The sequence below is a fragment of the Lithohypha guttulata genome (genome assembly GCF_036872675.1).
Source record: "Lithohypha guttulata strain CCFEE 5908 chromosome Unknown scaffold_3, whole genome shotgun sequence".
Lineage (NCBI taxonomy): Eukaryota > Fungi > Ascomycota > Eurotiomycetes > Chaetothyriales > Trichomeriaceae > Lithohypha > Lithohypha guttulata.
In genome coordinates this window covers 3,043,841-3,067,602 of record NW_027042752.1, presented here as the reverse complement: position 1 = coordinate 3,067,602, position 23,762 = coordinate 3,043,841, and the positions used below count along the sequence as shown (strand labels likewise).

At 49.1% G+C, this 23,762-nt stretch overlaps 12 protein-coding genes across 12 annotated transcripts; 6 read left to right on the top strand and 6 right to left on the bottom strand.

The window, feature by feature from the left end:
- Window positions 1-340: 340 nt before the first annotated feature.
- On the top strand, window positions 341-2,729 carry DML1 (mtDNA inheritance, partitioning of the mitochondrial organelle; the record flags this gene model as incomplete). Its single annotated transcript, XM_064899251.1, has 5 exons — window positions 341-719; window positions 763-1,931; window positions 1,977-2,222; window positions 2,280-2,439; window positions 2,485-2,729. 5 exons carry the CDS (start codon window positions 341-343, stop codon window positions 2,727-2,729), a joined length of 2,199 nt encoding a protein of 732 aa, XP_064755208.1.
- A 22-nt stretch (window positions 2,730-2,751) lies between these two features.
- On the bottom strand, window positions 2,752-3,860 carry LTR64_004906 (uncharacterized protein; the record flags this gene model as incomplete). The annotated part of the gene is made up of 2 exons (XM_064899250.1): window positions 2,752-3,672; window positions 3,720-3,860. The coding sequence occupies 2 exons, from the start codon at window positions 3,858-3,860 to the stop codon at window positions 2,752-2,754; spliced, it is 1,062 nt and encodes a 353-aa protein (XP_064755207.1).
- A 1,095-nt stretch (window positions 3,861-4,955) lies between these two features.
- On the top strand, window positions 4,956-6,225 carry LTR64_004905 (uncharacterized protein; the record flags this gene model as incomplete). The annotated part of the gene is made up of 2 exons (XM_064899249.1): window positions 4,956-5,748; window positions 5,798-6,225. 2 exons carry the CDS (start codon window positions 4,956-4,958, stop codon window positions 6,223-6,225), a joined length of 1,221 nt encoding a protein of 406 aa, XP_064755206.1.
- A 633-nt stretch (window positions 6,226-6,858) lies between these two features.
- LTR64_004904 (uncharacterized protein) lies at window positions 6,859-7,609 on the top strand (the record flags this gene model as incomplete). Its single annotated transcript, XM_064899248.1, has 2 exons — window positions 6,859-6,971; window positions 7,111-7,609. The coding sequence occupies 2 exons, from the start codon at window positions 6,859-6,861 to the stop codon at window positions 7,607-7,609; spliced, it is 612 nt and encodes a 203-aa protein (XP_064755205.1).
- A 403-nt stretch (window positions 7,610-8,012) lies between these two features.
- Window positions 8,013-9,083, bottom strand: LTR64_004903 (putative secondary metabolism biosynthetic enzyme; the record flags this gene model as incomplete). Its single annotated transcript, XM_064899247.1, has 1 exon — window positions 8,013-9,083. The coding sequence occupies one exon, from the start codon at window positions 9,081-9,083 to the stop codon at window positions 8,013-8,015; it is 1,071 nt and encodes a 356-aa protein (XP_064755204.1).
- A 529-nt stretch (window positions 9,084-9,612) lies between these two features.
- AKR1 (palmitoyltransferase akr1) lies at window positions 9,613-11,781 on the bottom strand (the record flags this gene model as incomplete). The annotated part of the gene is made up of 2 exons (XM_064899246.1): window positions 9,613-11,336; window positions 11,385-11,781. The coding sequence occupies 2 exons, from the start codon at window positions 11,779-11,781 to the stop codon at window positions 9,613-9,615; spliced, it is 2,121 nt and encodes a 706-aa protein (XP_064755203.1).
- Window positions 11,782-12,207: 426 nt separating this feature from the next.
- ATP1 (Alpha subunit of the F1 sector of mitochondrial F1F0 ATP synthase) lies at window positions 12,208-14,375 on the top strand (the record flags this gene model as incomplete). Its single annotated transcript, XM_064899245.1, has 5 exons — window positions 12,208-12,273; window positions 12,360-12,598; window positions 12,662-12,890; window positions 12,943-13,279; window positions 13,594-14,375. 5 exons carry the CDS (start codon window positions 12,208-12,210, stop codon window positions 14,373-14,375), a joined length of 1,653 nt encoding a protein of 550 aa, XP_064755202.1.
- A 985-nt stretch (window positions 14,376-15,360) lies between these two features.
- LTR64_004900 (uncharacterized protein) lies at window positions 15,361-16,162 on the bottom strand (the record flags this gene model as incomplete). Its single annotated transcript, XM_064899244.1, has 2 exons — window positions 15,361-16,098; window positions 16,154-16,162. The coding sequence occupies 2 exons, from the start codon at window positions 16,160-16,162 to the stop codon at window positions 15,361-15,363; spliced, it is 747 nt and encodes a 248-aa protein (XP_064755201.1).
- Window positions 16,163-17,507: 1,345 nt separating this feature from the next.
- Window positions 17,508-17,846, top strand: LTR64_004899 (uncharacterized protein; the record flags this gene model as incomplete). The annotated part of the gene is made up of 2 exons (XM_064899243.1): window positions 17,508-17,518; window positions 17,618-17,846. The coding sequence occupies 2 exons, from the start codon at window positions 17,508-17,510 to the stop codon at window positions 17,844-17,846; spliced, it is 240 nt and encodes a 79-aa protein (XP_064755200.1).
- Window positions 17,847-19,196: 1,350 nt separating this feature from the next.
- Window positions 19,197-20,405, top strand: cbp3 (Serine carboxypeptidase 3; the record flags this gene model as incomplete). Its single annotated transcript, XM_064899242.1, has 2 exons — window positions 19,197-19,256; window positions 19,311-20,405. The coding sequence occupies 2 exons, from the start codon at window positions 19,197-19,199 to the stop codon at window positions 20,403-20,405; spliced, it is 1,155 nt and encodes a 384-aa protein (XP_064755199.1).
- A 147-nt stretch (window positions 20,406-20,552) lies between these two features.
- On the bottom strand, window positions 20,553-21,246 carry SCD1 (Scytalone dehydratase; the record flags this gene model as incomplete). The annotated part of the gene is made up of 3 exons (XM_064899241.1): window positions 20,553-21,020; window positions 21,104-21,127; window positions 21,178-21,246. 3 exons carry the CDS (start codon window positions 21,244-21,246, stop codon window positions 20,553-20,555), a joined length of 561 nt encoding a protein of 186 aa, XP_064755198.1.
- A 988-nt stretch (window positions 21,247-22,234) lies between these two features.
- Window positions 22,235-23,374, bottom strand: LTR64_004896 (uncharacterized protein; the record flags this gene model as incomplete). Its single annotated transcript, XM_064899240.1, has 3 exons — window positions 22,235-22,679; window positions 22,757-23,138; window positions 23,215-23,374. The coding sequence occupies 3 exons, from the start codon at window positions 23,372-23,374 to the stop codon at window positions 22,235-22,237; spliced, it is 987 nt and encodes a 328-aa protein (XP_064755197.1).
- Window positions 23,375-23,762: the final 388 nt, after the last annotated feature.

Here is a 23,762-nt window from a genome sequence, read left to right as displayed (position 1 = left end):
TAAGTGAGAAAGAATATCGAGAGATCGATAACCTCTTCAGATCTGTTGTAGGTGAACTTCAATTGACAAGGTGTTCGCTTTCAGCGTCTCACCTCTAGCTCAGTAAGACGAGCTGTACCTGAAAGCCTCTAGTAAGCTTTATAGAATTTTAAAGATCGAGCAAGTGAGGTTACTGAAGAAACGGGTATCGAAGTATGGCCGATGCTTAGTACTTATACCTCGAGGGAAGCCTTGCTACTCTTTTCCTTTCGCATATTGGAAACACATCTGTTCATACCATTCAACCAGCCATTTTTCGACCACGAACCAGGACTCCAGTACCGACCTCTTCATCATCTCAATGTCGGGAGCAGAGACGAGCTCAGTGGGCGAGCTAATAGAGCTTGTACTGCGATCAGGATCAGCTCCTATCCCTGGGCAGCCTGCAGCATCTTCCTCGAACGAGGTTCCAGATACAGCATCAACACCACGTCGCAAGAAAACCACAAAAGGGCTATTAACAGGTCGTGGCGGCTCTTCTGGTGGCACCAAGACCAGGTCTCCGGGAGGACACCGTGGTGGAGGTGGCAGAACATTGAGCAGGTTGAACACACCAATCAAAAGGTCTGGCACTGAGGATGGAACATCTGATGCAGACGAGTGTCCTCAACCCAAGAAATCCAAGCCCGATAAGTTACCACCTTATATCGTTGGAATTGACCTAGGGATGTGGGGATTTGGTGCGTATTGTTTCATGTTGGCAGACCATGACTGACCATGCAGGACGAGCGAGCGCTCCTCAACAATCAGATCCAGCTAACGTGCATGCCAGACAACAGTGGCCCGGCGTACGCAGCAAGGAGTCGAAAGCGCCATCGATGGTAGCCTTTGCGAGGGACAATCCGGGCAACAGGCTCTTCACGGGTAACACTAAGGAGCTTGTAGGCTTTAAAGTCACAAATGACATGTCCTCAGTCTCGTTCTTTAAAGCAAGCCTGGAACAAAGATCTCAAGCAGGCAGCTTTGACAATCCGGTCCTGCGTGACCCGGTCGCCAACAACCTTATCCGCTTTAGCAGCTCCACAAAGGATGAAGAGGCAGCAAAAGCTGTTCTGAAGTACATCTACGAAATTGAGATCCAGAATGCCAAAACGAAGCTGAAAGATGTCTTCAGCAGAACGCCGGTCATAACAGTCCTTACTCATCCAGCAGCATGCAGTTTCCAGCGAAAACTCGAAGACATTGCAAAGGAAGCTCGCGTGGCTTCTCGGAGAGGCGACAAGCTGCTACTCCTCTCTGAGTCCCAGGCCGCCGTGATGGCAGGCTTTGTGAATCACCTGACTGAGGCTGGCAGTGAGGCATGGAAGACCGATTTCAAAGTTGGTCATCACTCCAGTACCAGGAGATCGCTGCTGACTTGGACACAGGAAGGCGAACTGGTAACAGAACTCGACATAGGATCTCTAACCACCGACACCACAACAGAGAGAGTTCTGACGAATGATCCAACATTGACCCTTAGAGAAGAGCTTCGATCAGAAGGTGGTAGATGTGGCACAATAGCCCTCCATCTTATGCTCTTGCGAGCCATAATGCGAAAATTCGGCATTCAGGAGGACGCCATTACTCCAGAGCTGGTGGGTCGTGGCTCGAATTTTCACACAGAATGCGAGGAAGAACTGGAGATCTTTGGTGGTGCTGACAGTGGTGATCGACACAGTTTTAGGCTCTCGCTAGATCAGGCTCCTGACCATGATGATTATGACGAGGAAACTGAGGAGTGCGTCATGAGCAGGTACAGTCCATACTATTCCCCATGTTTTGCGAGACAATATGCTGATCCAAGAAGTGGAGAGATTGATCAGGTGATAGAAGAGTGGTTGGTCTATCCTAAACAGATTCTGACCGATCAATGGGTTCGAGCACAAGCAAACTTGGGCAAGAGAGTCCGGGTGCGTATCAGAGAAAGACGGTGACCTTTGACTAACAACACATAGACTACCATAATTTCTGGTGGTGGGAGCTTAATCGAAGCAGTCTTTGAAAAGCTTGAAGGATTTTGCAAGAACTATAAGTGGGCAATCACCGCCATTAGGCCAGGCGATGCCATATCTGCCGTCAGCAGAGGAGCGGTAATCAGCCAGCTCTGTCCTAACCTCTTAGGAGAGCGGGTGCTTCGCGCGAGTTTTGGTATCAAGCTGAATCACTTTGGTACAGACACCATGAAGTGGCTCGAGAGCAAGGTAAGTTGCCGTGTCGCTTCCAACATCCTGAACGGATCTGATTTTGACGCCTTACAGGATAACATCATCGATTGTCGAAAGCCCAAGGTTCTCAATGAGGCACCAGGCCATCTTTCATTCAATCTCCACAAGATGCTGAACGGAATCTCAAAATTTTGGCTCAATGTGTATATGTTTGATGGAATGTCAAGCAACCCCTTGGACCCTGACGATCAGCGTAAGTTGAGGCAGTTCTTGTCTGGACCGAAGCTAACAGTCGCAGGCATTGAACATGTTTCCCAGATAGTACTCGATGCGTCAAAATTTTCACAACCTTTGCGCTCGGCGCTCGAAGGCAGGCTCTCGGAGTACGAGGGCGACGACGTGAACGGTTCATGTATCGACGTTGCGATTCGGTTGGGTGTCGATGAGTCCGGCAAGCTGTATTTCGATGCCAAGTATCAAACCTATGTGCTTGGCAAGGGCGAGTTGCGCATGAATGTGACCAAGAGCCCTATATATCGATGAGTGATGGAAGATATGGGACAGACTATGGTGGGGTTAAACGACACCACAGTCCCGACTCCATAGGTAGCGTGAGGCTGTTTTGCGCACGCTTCACGGCCTCTGAATGGACATCGATGAATGTGAAATCAGGAAGGTAATTGACAAGCAGAAAAACTGCTATAAGCTCGGCCATCTTCTTACCTAGACACGATCTCGGTCCGCCATTAAAAACTGGAAATTCAAATGCAGAGCGGTTGACGAACTTTCCTTCTTCATCAAGCCATCGACCAGGCCGGAATTGATCCGAGTCGGCTCCATGGATTTCCTTTGCTCTGTTCATCGCCCAAATACACCAGACCACAACAGAATTCTTCGGAAGAAAGGTTCCATCAGGTAGTGAGAGGTCTTGCTGGCATTCTTGAATCTCAATAGGAATAGGAGGATAGAGGCGGAGAGCCTCGTAAAAGGTCGCCGTGACAAAGGGGGTATTTGCAGGTTGCAGATCGGCGACGGTCAGTGAGATCCGCTCGTCTTGATCGTGCTTAGATTTGAGCAATTTGATATCTTCACGGAGATGCTCCAAAACTTCCGGACTCCGCATTATGCAATACAGGGTCCAGGTAAAAGATTGTGCAGTCGTGTCTTTGCCAGCAGACAGGAAATTTAGGGCTGAGTCTGCTACAATGTTAGGGTCTCGAAAAGTCTCGAGCAATGAGTCTATCAAGGTATCAAAGTGGATTTCGTCGTTCGTAAAAATGCTGGCGAAAGCAGACTTCGACCTATTTTGCTTTGCCCTGTTGACGATCTTTGTGCCAAATCTCCTTACCTCCGCTAGAGCTTCGCGAAGCTTGGACCCGAAGAGAAATTCACTAACGAAGTAGAACGGATTCTGAAAACGACGTCCAATCTGGTCCGAGGCATAGTCGAAGGCTTTGGTGAAAGGATGAGAAGAATCAAGGTCCATCTGTAGCCGTCAGAACGGGTAAGTTGCTTGGGTACAGTATTACTAACATCATATGCCATGTGGCCCATGACAAAACTGGTAAAATCGAGGAAAACAGACTGCATATCAACAACTGTGCCATCTTTGGCATGTTTCAGCAGTTGGGACTTCATACGCGAATATGCTTCTGGAAGGACTTGCTCAACCATGACTTCCAGATTTGTGCCGCTGAAGAATTTAAGGCCGGCCTTCCTCTGCGCTTTCCACAAATCTCCTGATGCATTGATAATGCCATTGCCTGTTCGATCAGCGTCTGGCGAGTGGTTGTAGAAGATCTAAATACCGAACAGATCCCATGATCTCGACTTTACAAAATCGCCTTTTGAAACCAGGTGCTCATTCTTGAGCACAAACTCCAGATTCTTCGGATCAGTGATGATCACTCCTGGAGGTAACGTCGGAACAGCTATCTCCAGTGTTTCGAGGCCATACTTTTGTTGACAGTGCACGAACCATTCAAGTAATTCATGTCGTGGTCTGACAAATTTCAACGCGTGTCCTAATAGTGGCAGACGATTGGGAGCCGACCTTGAGCTGTCAGCGTCAGGAAACTTGATAGTTGTTTGCAGGTATCGTACTTTAAAGGTACCCCACGTCTAGAGATCGTCTTGCGTACGAAACGGGAGTAATAAATTACTAAAATAGACAGAACAGGGACAAGCACAACCCACAACATGATAGACAAAAGGAAGAGTAGATGCCGAGGTACTTGCAATTAGTGGTTGTAGTAGCACAGACTAAGGCACTGTCAATGCCAATATAGTCTAGATGAAGTCTCGGCTGCGTAATCTAGACTTGTTGCAGTACTCGTATCATGACGGAGGCAGTAACAAATGAGCATGGCCTGGAAAATTGTGCCGTCAGATTGCGATTGCAAGGAAGAATATCCAACGATGCAGCTGTATTTTCTCCATACGTAGTGGCAGGTGTGCGATGATTCGTCGGACGGGCTGTTCCTGACAGAACCTTCCGAAAAAAGTCGAACTCGCGTGCAATCAAATCGCCTCAATACCAGCGACCAGATATCCGTTCTGTCATGCCTTCACTGGTGGCGCAGTGGTATTCCTGATATTCTGACTGCTCATAGCTTGGGCCGATACAATTCGAGGACGTTCATTACCAGAAGTGTATTTAATCGTTGTTCTTCTTGAGTCGTGCGTACTTGCAAGCAATTCCTTATTGAGCCATCGTCATCATTTCCGTTTTTGTTGAGGCACTATCAGAACGCGTATGCGAGGCGAGCTATGTCCAAAGCCGCATTCTACAACAAGGTGACACCACCATATCAAAGACCAGGTCTGTCAGTTTTGGGCATTGGGGTAGAATACCCTCCGTACCAGATCGAGCCCAAAGATGTTACAACTCTAGCACGGCGCTTCTATCCTAGCACTCCAGCCCTGGAGAAAGTGTTAACGATCAATGAATATACTGGAATAGACAGTCGGTCAGCGATTGGAACTATTGATCACCCCATTGTCAACGGCAAAGATGCTCCTTCGATAGCAGAACTATGCGACCTTTTCCTGGATCATGGTGTGAAGCTCTCTGTAGCTGCATGCCAGAAGGCAATCGAGCAATGGGGTGGCGATTTATCAGAAATTACGCACATTGTGGCGACGACATGCACGAATTCTGCCAATCCTGGATTTGACCACTATGTTGTCAAGCAGCTAGGGTTAAACACGAGTATCGAAAAGGTTCTTCTGCATGGTATTGGCTGCTCCGGTGGCATGGCAGCATTGAGAACTGCTGCCAATATTGCTCTTGGTTCAAGTTTCCGTCAGAAACCTGCTCGCATATTGGTTCTCGCATGCGAAATTTCAAGTACCCTCGTTCGATCCGAGCTTGACTCGATATTACAGAATGAGGAGATAAGGATAGGTGTGTGTCTCTTCAGTGATTGTGCTTCGGCCATGATTCTTGGCAACGAGTTCAGTAATCGAGATGGTGAAGAGCCGATACTTGAACTCCTTGGCTGGGATCATCGAATCATCGACGATACAGAGAAGGACTTGGGTTTCGACGTCGATCCGCTTGGTATGTCCTCTGTCTCGTACGTGCTACTTCGTGAGCTAACTGTTTCCAGGTTGGAAAGTCGTACTTACTCATAGGGTACCGAAACTGGCAACTGGAGCTGTGCCAGCAATGTTCGATGACCTCGTATCATCTATACCCGAGCTGGTCGACGCCAGTAAATTCAAGGCCTCTGACTATGACTGGGCTTTGCATCCTGGAGGTGCAACAATCATATCTGGTATACAAAGTGCCATGCGACTCAGGGAAGACCTTCTTCGAGCCAGCTATGAGGTGTATATGGCCCATGGTAACTCCTCGAGTGCTACTTTCTTCAGTGTTATGAAGCAATTGCTGTTGGGGCCAACTACGGAGCACATCATCGGATGTGCATTCGGTCCAGGTATAGCTGTGGAGATGATGGTCTTCAAGCGCTGTGAGCCATCCCGTGGAGGTAGTGCAAGCCCGGCTGAGACACTTGTCGCAGAAGACGTAGATTGAGCGTGTCGCGTTACTCCCCACCGAGAGTGGCAGAGAGATGTGCTGAACAGTGCAGAAGCAGCAACCCTCCACAAAGAGTATGGCAGGCCAAGTAGAGAGCAGCTTCTGACATGAGCAAGTTCTCAAATCGCGTAGCTTGCGACCTGAGTCTTCCGACAGATCGAAGAGCCGGACCAATGTGGTAGATGGCTAGAGCGCCGGCAATCAGTCCAGATAGATCGTCAGAGGGTCGTGAAGCGAAGATGATAGCAACCAGAACAGACGATAGCAATAGCAGAGCATACTGCCGTACTATAGCATGGGCATGGGGTGTATATGTTCCCAGTTGCTTCGAAGGATAGAGCATAAAATTGATGGCTGCAGGGATCTCAATCGCTGCATGCAGCATAAAAGCAACGTTGTAGCCCTTGACGAGCATGTTGCTGTGGTTCTGCTTACCGTCTTGATGGTCCTAGGTAGTAGGCTGATCCTCAGCACCTGGTTCGAGGTTGTAAATCGTAGCAGACTGCAAGTTCGACCTGCCAGTTAGTCTGCTCCATGAAATGACGCACGGTGCGGCACATGGCCACGAGGTTGCTCTCACTTTTCATCCTGCATATTCAAAACACGACGAAGACACGCTGGACTTCAGGCATGGCAACCTCTCAGAATGGTCGCAATGCTGTCGGCTCGTGGGCACCTTCCAATCAGCGCGTGCTATTTAATCTTCCGCGATTGCACTTGTTCGAAGTCAACGATCAGTCCTGGTAAGCACCTTTTGTCCTACGAATAGCAGTCATGTGGCATATGTCTGACCTGTTACATTACATGTGCCTCGCCTAACACGTCCTTGACATCTGCGATAGATCGCAGATCTGTGTGGCTAACAACATCCTTGTCTTCTAGGTGGCCGAACCTCCTACGCGAGAAAGTTCAGGATGCACTGACATTGGCATGGATCAACAAGTTTCCTGTTCTACAGCCGACTGCGCCTTGTGACCTTGTCCCACGAGTTTTGACGTCCGTGCTGAAAAGTCGGATCTCGAGGTACATCTATGTCGATTTCGCGTCTGGGGCTGGAGGACCTACACCATATATCGAGAGACAGCTAAACGCACAACTAGCTAAGGACGGAGAGAAAGAGGTCGGCTTCGTGCTGTCTGATATCAGTCCGCATCTACAAGCATGGCAGGCAGCTTCGAAAAAGAGTAACAACCTGCACTACATCGCAGGTAGTGTCGATGCTTCAGCTGCACCACCCAAAGAGAAGCTGTTACAAGGTGTGACAGATACTCAGGACAAGGGCGTAATGAGGCTGTTCAGCTTGGCTTTCCATCACTTTGACGATGATCTGGCCAAGAAGATTCTCAAAAACACGGCCGAGACGTCTGATGGCTTCTGGTAAGTTACTCTTAGCAATTGACCCCCTTAGCTGACCAGCGACAGTATATTTGAGCTGCAGCAACGGAATTACAGCTCTTTACTGACAGTCTTTTGTCTATGGCCAATGCTGATGCTGATGACCCCGTTTCATTACCTGCACGATCCCACCTATTTGTTCTTCACTTACCTTGTACCTCTAATACCTGGAATCGTGCAATTCGATGGTCTGATGTCAATGCTGAGAACCAGAACGCCAAGGGAAGTGTATGATCTATTGCAGAGCCAGGTACCGCCTGAAGAGCTATCACAGTGGAAGTTTCTGCATGGCGAAGAAATGCATACCTGGCCGTTTGGCTGGCTAAATTGGATTATATGCTACAAAGACAAATGACCAGAATTTCTCTAAGCGTCATCTGTTGCAAATGTTATATCTTACTTCCACCAGCAGTATCAGCCACTCTAAATACCATCTTCGTCGCACTCACCTTGCCCTGTTGCAATCTCGACAGGCCTTCTCCCACACCATTGAGTCCACCTTTGATCACCTCATACGGATGTGCCTTGAACCAGCCCTCCTTGAGCCCCTGTCCAAACAACCTATACCAAGCATATCCAAAATCGTGGTTTCGGTCCTGATGTACACTTCCAACCTGCGTAACGACATTCGTCACTCCCTCAGGAATACCCTCATATTTCTTTCCTGGCAGCACCGTGGTTAAAAGCGCACCACTCTTAGTGTTCAACACCTGGCACAAATACCCATAACTCCCATGATCACTAACAGCATCATAAGCATGCCTCAATGTCTGGCCCTTCGCAACCCCCTCCCTCAACCCCTGCACAATCGCATCCCCTCCCTTCCTATAATCCACTATCGTATCCCCCTTCGACCTATCAATCAACCCCTCCACGAACTCAATCCCATTCCCCGCCACACAAATGATCGGATGAATATCACTCTTCATCAACAACTTCACCGCAAACGCCCCTACCGCACTCGCAGCCCCATAGACCACCACACCACCTTTACAGCTCTCCCTCGCTGGACCACTCCTCACCCACGGCTCCGGCAACTCCAGCGCCGTATACAGTCCCACCGCAGCCGTCATTGCCGCCAACGGGATCGTCGCCCCTTCCTCATCACTGATATCCTTCGGCATCATGAACGTCGTGTGCTCCCACGCAACAGCATACTCTGCAAACGACCCAAACTCCTTGGTCATCTCGTGGAACGCAGCGACGCGATCTCCAGCTTTGAATTCGGTGACGGAGCTGCCGACCGCCGTGACGGTGCCGACGATGTCGTCGCCGCTGTTGCTGTTGTTGAGGGCCGGGACGAGGAGCGGGATCTTCCAGTCTTTGGGGTTGCTGCCTGAGACGTGGACTTTGATGATGAGTTGGTGGGGTTTCAGTTGGGATGGGTCGGGTTCGGGGATGTCGACCAGTTTGCTGGCGACGGAGCCTTGGTCGTTTTTGTAGACTTGGACGGATTTCATGGTTGTGGTAGTTGGTTGTTCTTTCGGAGTTGATGGTAATAGATTTGGCGCTGTGTTATTGTTCGAATTGGAGCTTAGGATGTGAGTTTGGCTGTTCCTGCTCTGTTGGTAGTATCAAAAAATAATACGTGTATCGACTTCCAAATACCGAGTCGATCGTGAAATCCTCCACTGGCATATAGACAGTTCTCTGGTTTACTTCCTCTGTCTGCTCGTGCTCAAGTACTGTCCAGTCCTTGCCCCACTGACATATAACAGTGTAACCAGTTCTGTGAGCTCACCTTTAGTATCCGGCATCGAGCCGAGGGCCCTCGGTAGGTAAATGTGGTGTCATTTTGACGTTTGAGGTGCTCTGAGATTGTGCTGCTGATTGGTTCACCATATTGTTCAGTTGGAGTTGCGTGAAGGTCGGTAATTTCTCCACTTTTGCTGATGGATAGCACGAATTCAATGTTTTGATTGGAAGCTCATAAACATCATCGTGATTGATATACACTATTCTATACAGCACTATGTTCACTGTGTCCTCCTAATCGTCACCCTCCTCTTCTGCAGCGATTTGTTGATATCGCATGCCTCCCCCACCACGACTACGAAGCATGGATGGACGTTCGTACAAGTAATAGTAGTTAACCACCTCTCCACTAAGATAGCTGTTCCCAGGTATTCTCTTTTTCAGTATTGGGGCTGGATCGCACCAGAAATCTCTGCAATTGCCAATGACTCCTCTACTGAACGGGTTCGCTCGATCCTTAATCTTGCCTGCAGAGGCGTCTGAAGCAGTTGCGAAGAAGACGTCGATCCCAAGCGTCTTTCTCAGCTTCGCAAACCAACCATCTGGGGCCCGTGGTGCAGGGTGTATGCGAGTTGCGGCTGCAGCAGTATCGTTTAAGGACGTGCTTGCTGGATTGGCGCCTAGTGTTGTGGGTCGAGCATTGTGCAGTGGCAGGTGACTTGACCCATGACTTGAAGTATGATCGTGTCGTTTCATGTTCTCGTATGTCGTGATGTTCTTGGCTATTTGTATAGACTGCACAACAAGCAGCATGGACACCCATACCATTTGCACCAGAGTCCATATCGTCAAGGAGATTGTCCATGTATCGCGTAAAGCAAAGGAACATAAATAAGGTGGTAGTACATTGCAGGTCGTTTCCGATGGTGTAGGTAAAGCATACAAATATGCCAGAACGAGTCGGACGTAAAGGACTATCCCGAACCACATGCTGACGATGTACAAAAAGAAGTGTCGGATGTTGTTGTTGGCAACACAGGAGTTGATCCAAGGACAGTGATGGTCGTGCTTCGCAACACATCTTCCACAACGTCGACAATGCTTCGATCTCAAGGGTCGTCTAATCATACATTGAATGCAAAAATTCTGCTCGTCAAACTTCCAGAGCGAGAACAGTTCCTGGACCACTTCCCTTTCCTGATTGCGCGAAGAGTATTTCGGAACATAGCCAGGATCTTCAGTCATAGCGAGAAAGTAGAAATAGGTAGTTGACGCATAGAAAAGGCCAAAAGCGAGATTCGAGAGGAAGTCCGTACTAAAGGTCAGGGGCAAGATGAGCCACAGCCAGTCAACGCCTATGTAGAACAAAGTTCCTGAAAATATACCAGCTAGGTAAGGCGTTTTGTGTATGGCATGGTACTTAGCAGGACCCTGCTGCCCTACCCACTGCGCTGCCCATTGCAAAGCTATACCAACCGCCAGAGATAGCGGTAGACCAACGTATATGGAGAAGTGAGCAATGATCCAAGCGCATATCAACATGATGAGGAAAGGAAACAGGAACAGGAATTTGGCAATCTTCGATTTGTCCCTGGTAAATGCACTGAGGTTCAAAGGCAGTTGTTTAGGTTGTCCGTTCGGTGCATAGCCCTGGTCTTTCAGCGCACGGATATATGGTCCCCTCGAATTCATCTCTTTGGCGCATTCTGCTGGTGTCTTCCCATCGTTCGTTTTCGCGAATCGATCTGCACCATACTCAATAAGCTTCTCCAAGCACGGTTTTGATCCCTTCACCAAAGACCAGTGGAGTGGCGTAAATCCAGCCTCGTCTCTGGCATCAACGCTTGCACCCCATCTCAGAAGCAAGTCAACACATGCAGGCCAGCCCTTGTAACCAGCCCACATTAGACTAGTGTGTCCTTGAGAATCAGGAGTATCGACAGGGATGTTCTGGAGGAGAAGTAGGACGAGAAGAAAGGCGTTGCCGTCGATCGTGGAAAGGTGCAGAATATTGTACCCTGGTCATTACTTAGCAATCACATCTGGTGTGGCATGGAGTTGCATACCTTGCGCATCTACGAGCAATAGGTCAACCCCATGCTGGATCATCAGGTTAACGATGTAGAAATGGCATCTCTGTGCCGCCCACATTGCGGCAGTCGCATTGGACTCTCCTCCTTTCGCATTGACATCCGCCCCGTGTTCGAGCAAGTACTTGCACACAGCAAACTGATTGTTGATAGCTGCCCAGTGTAGTGGTGTAATGCGTTGCTCATCCTGGTAATTAGCCTTGTATCTGCCACTCTCGATCATGCGCTGAATGTGTTCGAGTGCGCCTATACGAGCGCATTGCATAATGTCCTCTTCCAGGGGAAGTGATGGTACTGTTGTTGAGCCATTCTGAACCGTCGACAGCTCGACTTCTTCACCTTTCGATATAGGAGGTACATTCGAGGAGGACATTGTAGTCAGGTAGTGTTACGGCAGTCTAATGCCATGCGGGAGCATGATGTTCCTAAGCAGCCACTCCCAGGTCTGCTGCCGTCCACCTGGTGCCTGTGTGACAGACTGCATCATCAGGAGCGCTGGTTCCTGCTGACAATACTTATTGCCTGGAAGCCTGGTGATGAAATAATAGCCGGCTCCTGCCGGCATAGCCACCCTCTATCGGTCGTGTCCTTGCTTACCACTCCTCTGTATTCGTACTAGACTGCTTCGGCGCTAGATAGTACCAGGCTTGGCGAGCTAGTAGGAAGGAGCTCTGCAAGACGGACTACGACAGACCTTCGCCTTTCTCCTCGATACAGATTCAATCACCAACTACACCTCTCCTCTCCTTCTCGTCGATCTTGTAGCTTCTGGCAAGCACTCCGAAGCTTCCTCATCGATATGCTATCCCGAAGCATCTACCGCCAGGCGACACGCCTCGGCTTTGCAGCTTCGTCAAAGATTTCTGTAAAGCTCCCTCATCACCCAACACAACGATAAGCATCGATGCACGTCTCAAGGAAGGACTCACGCACTAATAGCGCAATCTGTAGGCTCGGGTTGTCGCCCCAACTGTCGTCAATGCAGTCAGAACCTATGCCGCCGACGCGAAAGCCTCCCCAACTGAGGTCTCGTCTATCCTCGAGCAAAGAATAAGAGGTGTACAGGAAGAAGCTGGCCTCGCTGAAACAGGAAGAGTTCTCAGTGTCGGTGATGGTATTGCTCGTGTCCATGGTATGAGCAATGTCCAGGCTGAGGAACTGGTCGAATTTGCTTCTGGTGTTCGTGGCATGTAAGTTTACTTACGGGACTACTGGGTGAAACCAACAAGAACGCGTGCTTACAAATAACGCAGGTGCATGAACTTGGAAGCTGGTCAAGTCGGTGTTGTGTTGTTCGGTTCCGACAGAACTGTCAAGGAAGGCGATACCGTCAAACGAACAGGTCAGATTGTCGATGTTCCTGTCGGTGAGGCTATGCTTGGTCGTGTCGTCAACGCCCTTGGTGAGCCAATCGACGGAAAGGGACCAATCAAGACCACCCAGAGAATCCGAGCTCAAGTCAAGGCACCTGGTATTCTGCCCGTAAGTCGAAGTATGGTTGGGGAGCGACGAAGGATACTAACATAATCGTAAGCGAAAATCCGTCAACCAGCCTGTACAGACTGGCTTGAAGGCCATCGATGCCATGGTTCCAATTGGTCGTGGTCAGCGAGAGTTGATCATTGGTGATCGTCAAACTGGTAAAACTGCCGTCGCTCTTGACTGCATGTTGAACCAAAAGAGATGGAACGATGGTGGTGATGAGACCAAGAAGCTCTACTGCATCTACGTCGCTGTCGGCCAGAAACGATCCACCGTCGCTCAGCTCGTCAAGACTCTTGAGGAGAACGATGCCATGAAATACTGCATCGTCGTCGCTGCCACAGCCTCCGAAGCCGCCCCACTACAGTACATCGCTCCTTTCACTGGTTGTAAGTACTTGAATCTCTTTCATGTCTCCCTCGACTCCAAAGTTAGGTCATGCACAATGTGTTATGGTGTCCACCCGGGCAGCTGAATCTGGTGCGGTCACCAATGCGGCTAAGAAGAATTATTGTGCCATCTCACAATCACCTCTTCAATTCACAAGTACACCTGAAGGAACACCTGTCATCCAAGAAACATCCAACCAAGGCAAAACTCCTGGAGGACGCAGTGACGTCGTCGTTGCTATAACTCCCGGATCCACCTTCACCTCGTTTTGGTTTACAACTCTTATTAGATATATGCTAACGCTTGCTTCAAGGTGCGATTGGGGAGTTCTTCCGTGATTCTGGCCGACACGCTGTTATTATCTACGACGATTTGACCAAGCAGGCCGTTGCTTACCGACAAATGTCTTTGTTGCTCCGACGACCTCCAGGCCGAGAGGCTTACCCAGGTGACGTTTTCTACCTCCACTCCCGACTTCTCGAGCGAGCTGCCAAGATGAACGACAAGCACGGTGGTGGCTCCCTTACTGCTCTGCCCGTCATTGAGACCCAGGGTGGTGATGTGTCTGCCTACATTCCAACCAATGTCATTTCTATCACTGATGGGCAAATCTTCTTGGAGGCTGAATTGTTCTACAAGGGTATCCGACCTGCCATCAACGTCGGTCTTTCTGTCTCTCGTGTCGGTTCCGCTGCTCAGCTCAAGGCCATGAAACAGGTCGCCGGTTCGTTGAAGCTTTTCTTGGCTCAATACCGAGAAGTCGCTGCCTTTGCCCAGTTCGGTTCCGATCTTGATGCTGCCACCAAGCAGACATTGAACAGAGGTGAGCGTCTTACAGAATTGCTCAAGCAGAGACAGTATCAGCCTATGGCGGTCAACGAGATGGTGCCACTCATCTTTGCTGGTGTCAATGGTCTTCTCGACAACATCCCAGTCAGCCGAATCACACAGTGGGAGAAGGACTTCTTGCAGGACGTTAAGACCAACCACTCCGACATTATTGAAACGATTGACAAGGAGGGCACAATCAGCAAGGACCTTGAGAACAACATGAGAGAAACTATTCAGAGCTTCAACAAGTCTTTCATGTCATAGGTAAGCACGGCTGATGTCCAATACCTGAACAGTCACTTACGAGTCGCAGAACGTGAAAAGTCTGTAAAATTTCTATCAGCGTGTATCATTGAACTCCCATATCGTTCATCAAGCAAATCCGGAAAGCTTGAAGGGGCGGCTGATCAAGAGGCGACAAAATCAAGACCAGGTGGAAAAGTCTTAGCAAGCATTTTTTAGCATGCTGATACTTGTACATTGAGTTCATGCGTCTCTGTAATTAGATCTCTCGAAAAGAAAGAACCTCGATCAATCCATTTCGTATGTTATGTATAGCTCCCTGTTTCTGTTGCTACCTGCGAGCCTTGTTATACTCGACACCGTTGTGAACAGTTCGCTGTGCGAGTTATAATGTGCTTTGAAGTAGTCAGACTATAAGTCCATGAATGTAGAGAATCAAACACTTGTTCACTATTCCATCGAAGCCTTGGCTACCCAATATTTGTTGCCAATTTTATCCCACCTACGGTGAGCAGGCCATGCCAAAGTCAAAGAGCTCAAATTTGATGTTCACACCAAATTTATTCAATGTGCAGAATAAAAATCCATGCTGCTTTAGTGTTGCGGTAGTACACAGGATCCATTTTGTGTAAACATGGCAGAAGGGTGAAACAAATGACCTGCGACTCGTCCTGAAAGCAGCACGAAAGCATAAGCAGACGGCTCAAACTCGATCTATCCAGACACTCGGATCACGGCAGGCCACATGTTTACTAAACATAGTGATCCAAGACACAGTGGTCGAATTTGTCACGAAGGCTACAAGACTGGTCAAGAAGAGAGTTTATGTCATGCATCGAGGAGACCTCGACTTTATTCATTCGTGTCTATCATATGCTAGGCTCTACTCAAGGGGTGTCCCTGAGGAATTGCGTCAAATCGATGGTCCACGAAAGTAGGCGTCCGTGACCATCATGATGGATGTCGCATGTCGGAGCATGGTTGACCTGGACGTCCGCTCCTGCGTTCAGGAGGACTCCTCGTACTTCTTGAGGATGTCTGGGAACTCATTCCAGTCTCTCATGACAGCAAAGCACTTGGTCTGCTCAGTGAGAACCTTGGCCATCTGGTCCTCCTTCTCTTTGCCATCCTCGATACCATAGATACCGACATAGGCAATGCATGGAATACCAGCTCGCATAGCAGCAGTAGCACCAGATTTGCTGTCCTCGACCGTGATGGCATCAGCATTCTTGACTTTGAGTTGCTCGCAAGCATAGTTGTAAATCTTCGGGTCTGGCTTGCTGGAAGGTGGGTCAAGAGAAGTGGCAGCAGAGTAGACGTGCTCTGGAGGGAAGAATCGGTCAAGGTTGCACTTCTCGAGGGATGCAACGACTCGAGACTTGGCAGAGGTAGAGACGACAGACATTGGGTAGCCTTGGCTCTTGATCCATTCGAGGTTCTTGGTGACATTTGGGCATTCAACAGCTTTGGCTGCGAGCTTAGTGGTCACAGCATCGAGTTCTCTGCCAACGTATGACTCCAGTTCGGCATCAGACATGGTGAAGTCGTGCTTTGTCTGCAGACCCTTCAACATGCCTCTGAAGTTGAAACCAACAAAGTCCTCGAGAAGACTGTCAGCGGTGTATCGTATGTCAATCTTCTTCTCTCCCATGAGCTCATTGGTGAGGTCGGCACATGCCTCGAAGGCAAGTCGCTCAGACTGGCACAGAGTGTTGTCGCAGTCGAGGAGGACGTACTTGACCTGCAAAGAGTTGTGTCAGTTCACTGCTGCTTGACTCGGTGGAATGGAGACTTACTTTGCCCATATTGACGGTGGTACCCAGTCTGAGTTGTATATGAGGAGGGTTTCTGAAAATGTGTCGAGGTCTGCGGCTTTGTTTGATCGAGGGTAGAAGGAAGAAAGTGTAAGGAGAAATCAAACTTTCTAGGGAATTTATTCTGCAGTTGGGACAACAATAAATCGGGCAAGGCAAGACCGCGGGGGTCTTCAAAATATGCAGGTGCTCGTCACGAGGGGCCAGCTGGCGAAGATGATTGGTTGCAGGACATCAAAGTCAGCAAACAAGAGCTTCGCCCTTGCATGTTGAAGCTCTTCTGAGCAGGCGGTGACCGTTTTCTGCACCTCAAGTTCACTTCAATTGTGTCGGTAAGCATCGAGTAACCTGGGCAAGAGGCATGTGGAAGCGGTAGATTACCCAAAAGAGCCACATAACCGCCGGTCCTGGCAACAAGCTCAGAGATAGCCGTCTGACCCGATGCAGGAACGATCGTGAAAGCTGCAGAGCCCTAACGTTTCATGGCTCGGAGCTTCGTGGTAGTAGCTCTGTACGCATGGCGACTTATCTAGGAGGTCAGAGCTCAGGCTTTGGTCCTAGAACATCTTTTGATGCACAGTCAATCTTCGTGGTGTATTGAGGTGATAAAGCTTTCTTCGTGTTACAGAATACTACTTCGATGTAGGACGTTATAAACATGCCAGTCTCAAGTCTGGTACGCCTCGGCGCGGATCGAGGTATCGATCTCATTTTAGGTTCACCAAGGTGTCAATGGCTTCAGTGCAACAATGTTTTCCTAACCCAACCTGCACGTTTTGCGCTCAAGCAGTGATCAAATCTCTCAGAGCAATGCCGTGGATGGCCAGGCCCAGGCGTAATGAATCGACCAAGTGAAGTCAATAAGGGTCTCACCTCAAGTTCCTTTTCAGTTCTCGAGAGCGTCCACTACCACAGCACGAGTCGGAGATGGCTTTTGTTTGTTCCAGACTGCTGCACGTCTATATTAGCATTCGGTATTACAATAGGCTACAGGGAGTGCCTATCATTCAGGAGATGTGAATTGAGCTGTAGGTTCAACACGGAACCTTTACCCATACCGAAGCTAGTCTAGCTGAGAGTAACACGTCGCACTTGAGGCTTCAAATACGAGAAAATCATACCCCTGCGAAACGAGACCATGGGGAGAGGCATAGATGTACGGCATCGCAAGCAAAGTCGTCGCGCACGTTGTACCAGTGAAGCTGGTCTCATTGTGCAATCTTGCCTACTACACCTTACATAGAGAAAGGCTCATTGCGAAGATGCACAAAGTTCTCTTCATTACATCCTTCCTCTTGCTGGTCTTCCGCTACGTTGCTGCTGAGCAATCGCCAGTATGCACGCAAGGTATTTACGCTGCATTTCGGGGATTGGCCAATAATGCAGACGCGTAGAAATTCTGCTCTAAGAAATATCCGCTTGCTGCAACAACTATTAGTATTGCAGACAAGAAGAGACGGAGTCCAGCCACGGCGAGCACCTCATCTCAGAATACTTCTATTCAGAAATCGACGACTACTTCGTCCAGCAGAAGCACCACTACGTCTACGAAATCCACATCCACGAAAACCTCATCGAAGAGTTTTGGCAGCACACCGAGCACGCTCAGCACCACTACGACGAAGACCAGCACTTCGGCAGCGAATCCGCGAGGTTATCGCGAACCTTGAAGTAGCAGTGGCTTACAATATTGACAGACTCTCCTCCCTAATCTCAGCTGCTAATGGCATTGCGTCCACTGTGTGTTCTTGTATACAATCACGTTCAACTGTAAAGGTTCGTATTTTATTTGTTAGTATTGCAACGACTGCGTTTTGCTCAATATATATAGGTTAGCACAACAAAATCTACGACGACGACGACGACGACGACCACCACCGCTGTTTGTCCCTCAAACCAACCATGAACGAGACTGACTGCAGCAGACTACAACCACTACTTCTACGGTCCCACCTGTGCCGAGCTGCACAAACGGGTCATATGGCAGTACCAGTAAATGCCTCCCCATATGCTTACCTAAACTCTGTTGAACAGATATTCCATTCGTTCTAACATACGTATTCACTTCACTAATACCGCATCCCTTAGACTCAGGAACGGGCGGTTACTGCTACCGAGTCCTCTGTGAACAGAAAAACGCTGCAGGAGGGACACCCTACTCAATCCAGTCCACTGACAGTCTTCAGTCATGTGTAAACCTCTGCGATGCCGATTACCTGTGCAACGCTTTCAACTTCGACAGCATCAACCTACAGTGTCAACTCTCAAACCCAACAGATTATCAACCGGTGGACGCCCCAGGCTTTGCTACTGCCAACGTGCAGGGACTTTGTCAGGACGTGCAAGGCCAATGATGAATGTATAGGAAGGGGCTGACGTACACGGTAGGGCAATCGGGAAGCAGAAGCTAATTCTAATATGACATCCATGCATAGTTTAAAGCAAAGCTGTCAATCATATATACATACCTGAATCGTGGCCAGGTAACAAAGCTGTTGTTTGTATCAGTCCTGAGCAGTACCAATACTCTTGCCCTCATTAGAGTTCGACCTCCTGAAAGATAGTAGGCGGAAGTGCATATCGAGTCGAGGTTGTGAAATAACTTCTGCTCTTCACACCAGCAAGGGCTGAACAGACAAAGACAGAGAGAGCAGCTGTAATGTGTTCGTCCAGCATGCAGCCAGCCAAGACAAGCAGTAAGGAGGTCATCGCTGGGTGGACTCCAAAGGCGTTCCCACGACTATGCACAAAACACACCAAGATAAGCTGTCCCTTTCGCTGGCCACCATGTGGTGGAGTAAAAGAGATGAGTTCCTGTGTACCTGAATATGGTTCGTGCTCGTACGAGCAGGTTAACCGATCATCATGACGCGCTCAAGTCTCTGTGCACATGAGCTCAGTAACTTTAGTCCATCCACTCACCAGCTTTCGAGTACTCAATCATGACATCCTGTTCTGGATATCTTTTCAGGCAATATTTACTTTGATACTCCGTGATCATTTAGATAGCTAGTACAACATCGACATGAGTGTCTGTACACAATGCATGCGCGCTTTGCGCCGACAAGCACGACTAGAACAACTTGTATGCCGCCAGTTTTGCGCTGTTCAACGTGACACGAGCTGACATTCAGTCTAGACCTTATCACAGACCAGGCCATCTCAGCTACGATGTCTGTCCACAACTTCGGCCCGATACCAGCAGCCGCAAGCCCAGAGCAAGCCTGAGTCCCAGGTGCAGCCAGGAACACCACCATCCATTCTTACCACAGCACCAACAATAACCAGTAATCTCGCAGCCGATGCTCCTCCTCCAGCTCCGGCCGCGGGCTCTCCGAGCAATGCCCCTGCCTCTGCCTCGAGCCAGGTTCCAGCACCTTCAACAGCTGAAATGCAGAAACAGATCTCTTCCCGTTTAGGCTCATCTCGAGTAGGTGGAGGAATCGGACACAAAATAGCAACATCTCTTAGAAGCGCAGCGAAATCTACTACGGAGACATATATCACATACGGACTCACAGAAGCCATGTTCAAATCTTGTGCAGCACAAGCACCATACACTATCCCAGAGGATCAGCGTATGGGAGTCTACACAGGCAAAGGTCCGCCAAAGAATGCAAGAGCTGAAGATGTTGGTGTACCCGAAACATCTGTACCTGGCAGCCAGGGAGCACAGAGTTGGTGGTTTACAAGATTAGGATTGGAGCCAACGTTCAGTGTATGGAGTCAGGTCTGTTTTCTACACATGTATATCTTGACGGTCAAGCTGCGAACTCTGCCGGACCAAAGAACCTACATGGAGTATCAGAGATATCTCCTCGAGCATTTCAGCTCGGTGGCTGAAGACAAGATGATATTGTTACACGGCATGAACGCAAGAGGTGTGAGGAACAAGTACCTCAAGGACTTGTTTGTGCAATGGAGAGGCATACAGTACGCCTACGACCAAGGTCTAGTCTCTGGAGATGCAGTACTGGCTGGCGCAGTTTGGAGAAATTTGTGGAAGGCCGACGAAGAGGTGGATTGGGAAAAGGTCGCTCTTGTTGTGGGATTCATGAGAAGAGCTATTGCAGGATTGGCAGATTCTGACATCAACGATATTGCAACCAATCTGCAACAAAGCAGTCAGTATTGGGAACAGGCGCAGCAAGGACTAGATGGCATGGTCAACCTTGAAAGCACAGGCATAAGGGACAATTTAAGAGAGGAAGCTGCAGCCGAAAAGGCATTGTAGTATTGTACGGAGTAAAAAGAATCCATAATAGGTAAGACTGGGAGTTAGTCGATGTACATGCAATTGTTGCAGAATATTTAGAATGGCTAGATTCTGATTCATCTAAAACACCAATACCTGTTCACGACAGAGTATTCCGCAGATACCTCATTTGGCTGGAACACCAGAAGCCTGCTTAGCAGTCTGCTCTTCCTCCTTGCTAATCTCACTAGTCTCACGACCAGCCTCAAAGATCTTATCAAAGTCATACTCCCCCCACCTAATATTCGGGTTTAACCCAGCAAACTTCCACTCTCCATCGACCTTCTTGTACCAATGCTGGTTTGTGCTATGTGCGTGGCCCTTGAGGATAACCTCCGATCGTGTCTCGTCCTTGTATCGCTGGTGAGGCACACGCAACTGATGCCAGCCGATGATTTCGTCGTCAGAGACCTTTTCGAACTTGGAGGCGCCGCAGAAGTGCTGGGTCATGAGGGTTTTGTCGCCGAGGACGAGGGGGGAGGAGATCATGGCGAGGAACTCGTCGGCTGGCATGGCTTCCCATAGCTTGTTGAGGAAGGAACGATAGTCTATTCTAAGCGTTGGCGCTATGATTTTGCTGAGACGTTCCCAGTCCTGTGAGATTGAAGGTTTAGTTGTTGTTCTGTAGGAGGGTTGGAGGAGGAGGAGGGGGTGGAGTGAGTCTAGGCTGCACATACCTTGCTGTCATAGCTGTCTGCCCACTATACATTCATCAGCACTCTGCTTCTAACGATTGAGATTTGAGACTGACCTCGAAATAAGCTCGAAGCACGCCTTGATACTCCTCGAAAGTGATGAGTTGAGATTTGTCAAAAGCCATATTGTCTAAGCTGTGAATGTAAAAGCCAATGAAGAAAGAGAAGACCCAAAAGAAAATTCCTCTATATCAAAGAGTCTCTCAAGGACCACAATAAAAACAAGCAGAAGGCGGTGTGAGGGTGTATATCTCCTGCTGAACACAAGCCCGTCAACTATGTGCAGAGTGTGTGGCTTTGCCCGCAGGAAGCCAGCAAGTGGGATGTTTTCCTTTAGCTGCTAGCTCAGGGTTTCTCGTGCTCTGTTCCTGACTAGTCCGGACTTCCACAACTCTAAATAGTAGCGAAGACGCGGGGTCCGGTCCTTAGACGCTGGTGTGGTTGATCGTGCCACGCCCTGGCCAGCAATATAACAGTGTCGGGGGCACGCCCATAGTCTTTCGTGACGGATATGGAAACGAGGCCAGTCGGACATGCATCACAGGGTTCGTTCTGAAGGTTCGTGACCAGAGAACGTGAGCAGCGGCGGAAATGAACAATTGGAGCCTACGTGAGCGGGACTCGTAGTTGGGACAACAGCGCAAATGGTAGTCTCGTGAGGACGAACATTCAGGTACGTGGTAGTCAGCAAAAGCGGCGACTCACTTTGATTCGATTTACATATAATCGGGGGGACGCCCTTGGTAACCATCAGGTGCTGGTGTTGATTCATGCTTGTACCAGGGTAGTCGTCCATGTACAATAAAAAGGGCCAGGCGCCCACCCCAGTATGGCTTGTAACACTACTGTATAACTCAGTCAATTTAGTGGTCGAAAGTACGTCGAGCACAAACACAAAGGGATCAAGGCTTCTTTTGTTATAAAAGAGAACCTGGCACTCAGTGGTCAGCAAGGGCGTCCTCCCGGCGATGTTCAGATCGTGCCAAAGTGACCGAGTAAAATTAGGGGTCTAAGAAAACCCGTATTTCTCTGGTCGAGCTAAACTGCAGACCTCTACGCGATTTCCTTCTCTTTAGCACCAAGACTACCACTGCGAAGCTAGCACACATCCACTTACTGACGACCACCAGGCAAAAATGGACAACCTTGCCCACCACCACTTTCGCGTTGCTCCGACAGGAGCTGATCCGAAGTAGTTGGCGCAGCTGGATGATGCAAATGAACATCATCTCGATCAGTAATCGCTTTGTCCCCATCTCGTTGCTGTTCTGGCACAAATTTCGCATCCTGATCCGACTTGACCTTATCAACGAGGCTTGTCAAACCTGCCTCAGTAGGGTGCTCAAGCATCTCTGTCGCAGTGTGAGGATCGAGTTTCTCACCATCGACGAGTACTTCAGCCTTGGCGTAGTCAGGCTTCATTTGCTTGAACATCTCTTCCGGGTCGAAAAATGTCTCGAGCGAGGTGACCTGCATCTTGTCGTTCACTCGAGCTCTAGTGGTACCTGAGATATCGAGGACTTTGCCGTGGGCTTTGATTCGGATCTCTTCGCCTTTACTGGGAGGACGTCAGTAAGTTATTTCCCCCCAAATATCAAGCTCTGAACGGTAGGAAGAATATGGGACATATCGTACTTGTTCCAGCCTACATAGTCACTTCTCATCACTCCCCAATGCCGCCAATCAACGGATACCTCTGGTGGACCTCCGTGTACTTTCGTGACCTCCCATGCAAAATTTGGCATCATATCTCGAAAGGTCTTGTGGCTCTGTTCGAAATCCGTATAGTTGGCATCATACCACTCATTAGGCGTTATGATCGCGTTGTACGTTCCAACCTTGAGCATGTGTTCCCCATCTTGTTTTGGCCCACCGTTGATCGAAAAGGTATAGTTGTTCGCGTCGATGGTTCGCCAGTCTGATAACTTCATTTTGTGGGAGGCTTCGATTTCCCAGTTTTTGACGAGGTTTTCGACCATAGATTCGAGGGAGCCAGGGGCGTGATTGGATCTCTTTGCTGTTGACATGAATGGTCAGCCTTGTATGTTTTGACGCACGTTGGTTTTGTCAGGAGGAGTTGAGGGGTGATATACTTTCTGCCCATATCTTCCGCGTTCCTGAATAGTCTGGTGGTGAACCGTGACGCCAGGTGGCTTCGTCCTTCAGCACAGCGTCGGGGTCCAGCATGTAGTCGGGCACGCCAGGAGCTGCGTCCGTCGGCTCTTGTGATGTCTCATGCTGCGTGTCAGCCATTATCTCAGGTCAAGATGTTGGTAGGAAGGTTCGTTAGAGGTCATAGGCAGGGTACAAGAAGGAATCGCTGCTCAGAATTTCATGGTAAAAGAGCTTCGAGGGGGGCCTAATCAGCCTTCTGCGGTGAACCAGCAGCGTTCCATAATCACCCTCTAATTACGAAGCTGGAGTTGCATAGCTCGCCCAACGTTGTCAAGGGTCAAAATTTCTTTGCTCCAATGACCATGCATGAGCTGTGTTCCAGGAAGACACCAGCTAGGGTCAGCAGAGGTAGACCTCTGTCAAATCACCAAAACCGATGCGATGCAACAAGGTTATCCCAGCTCACCTCAGAACTAAAGCCGAGTACGACGACAATGTTCCTGGACGCAACAGGCATCGATACCAC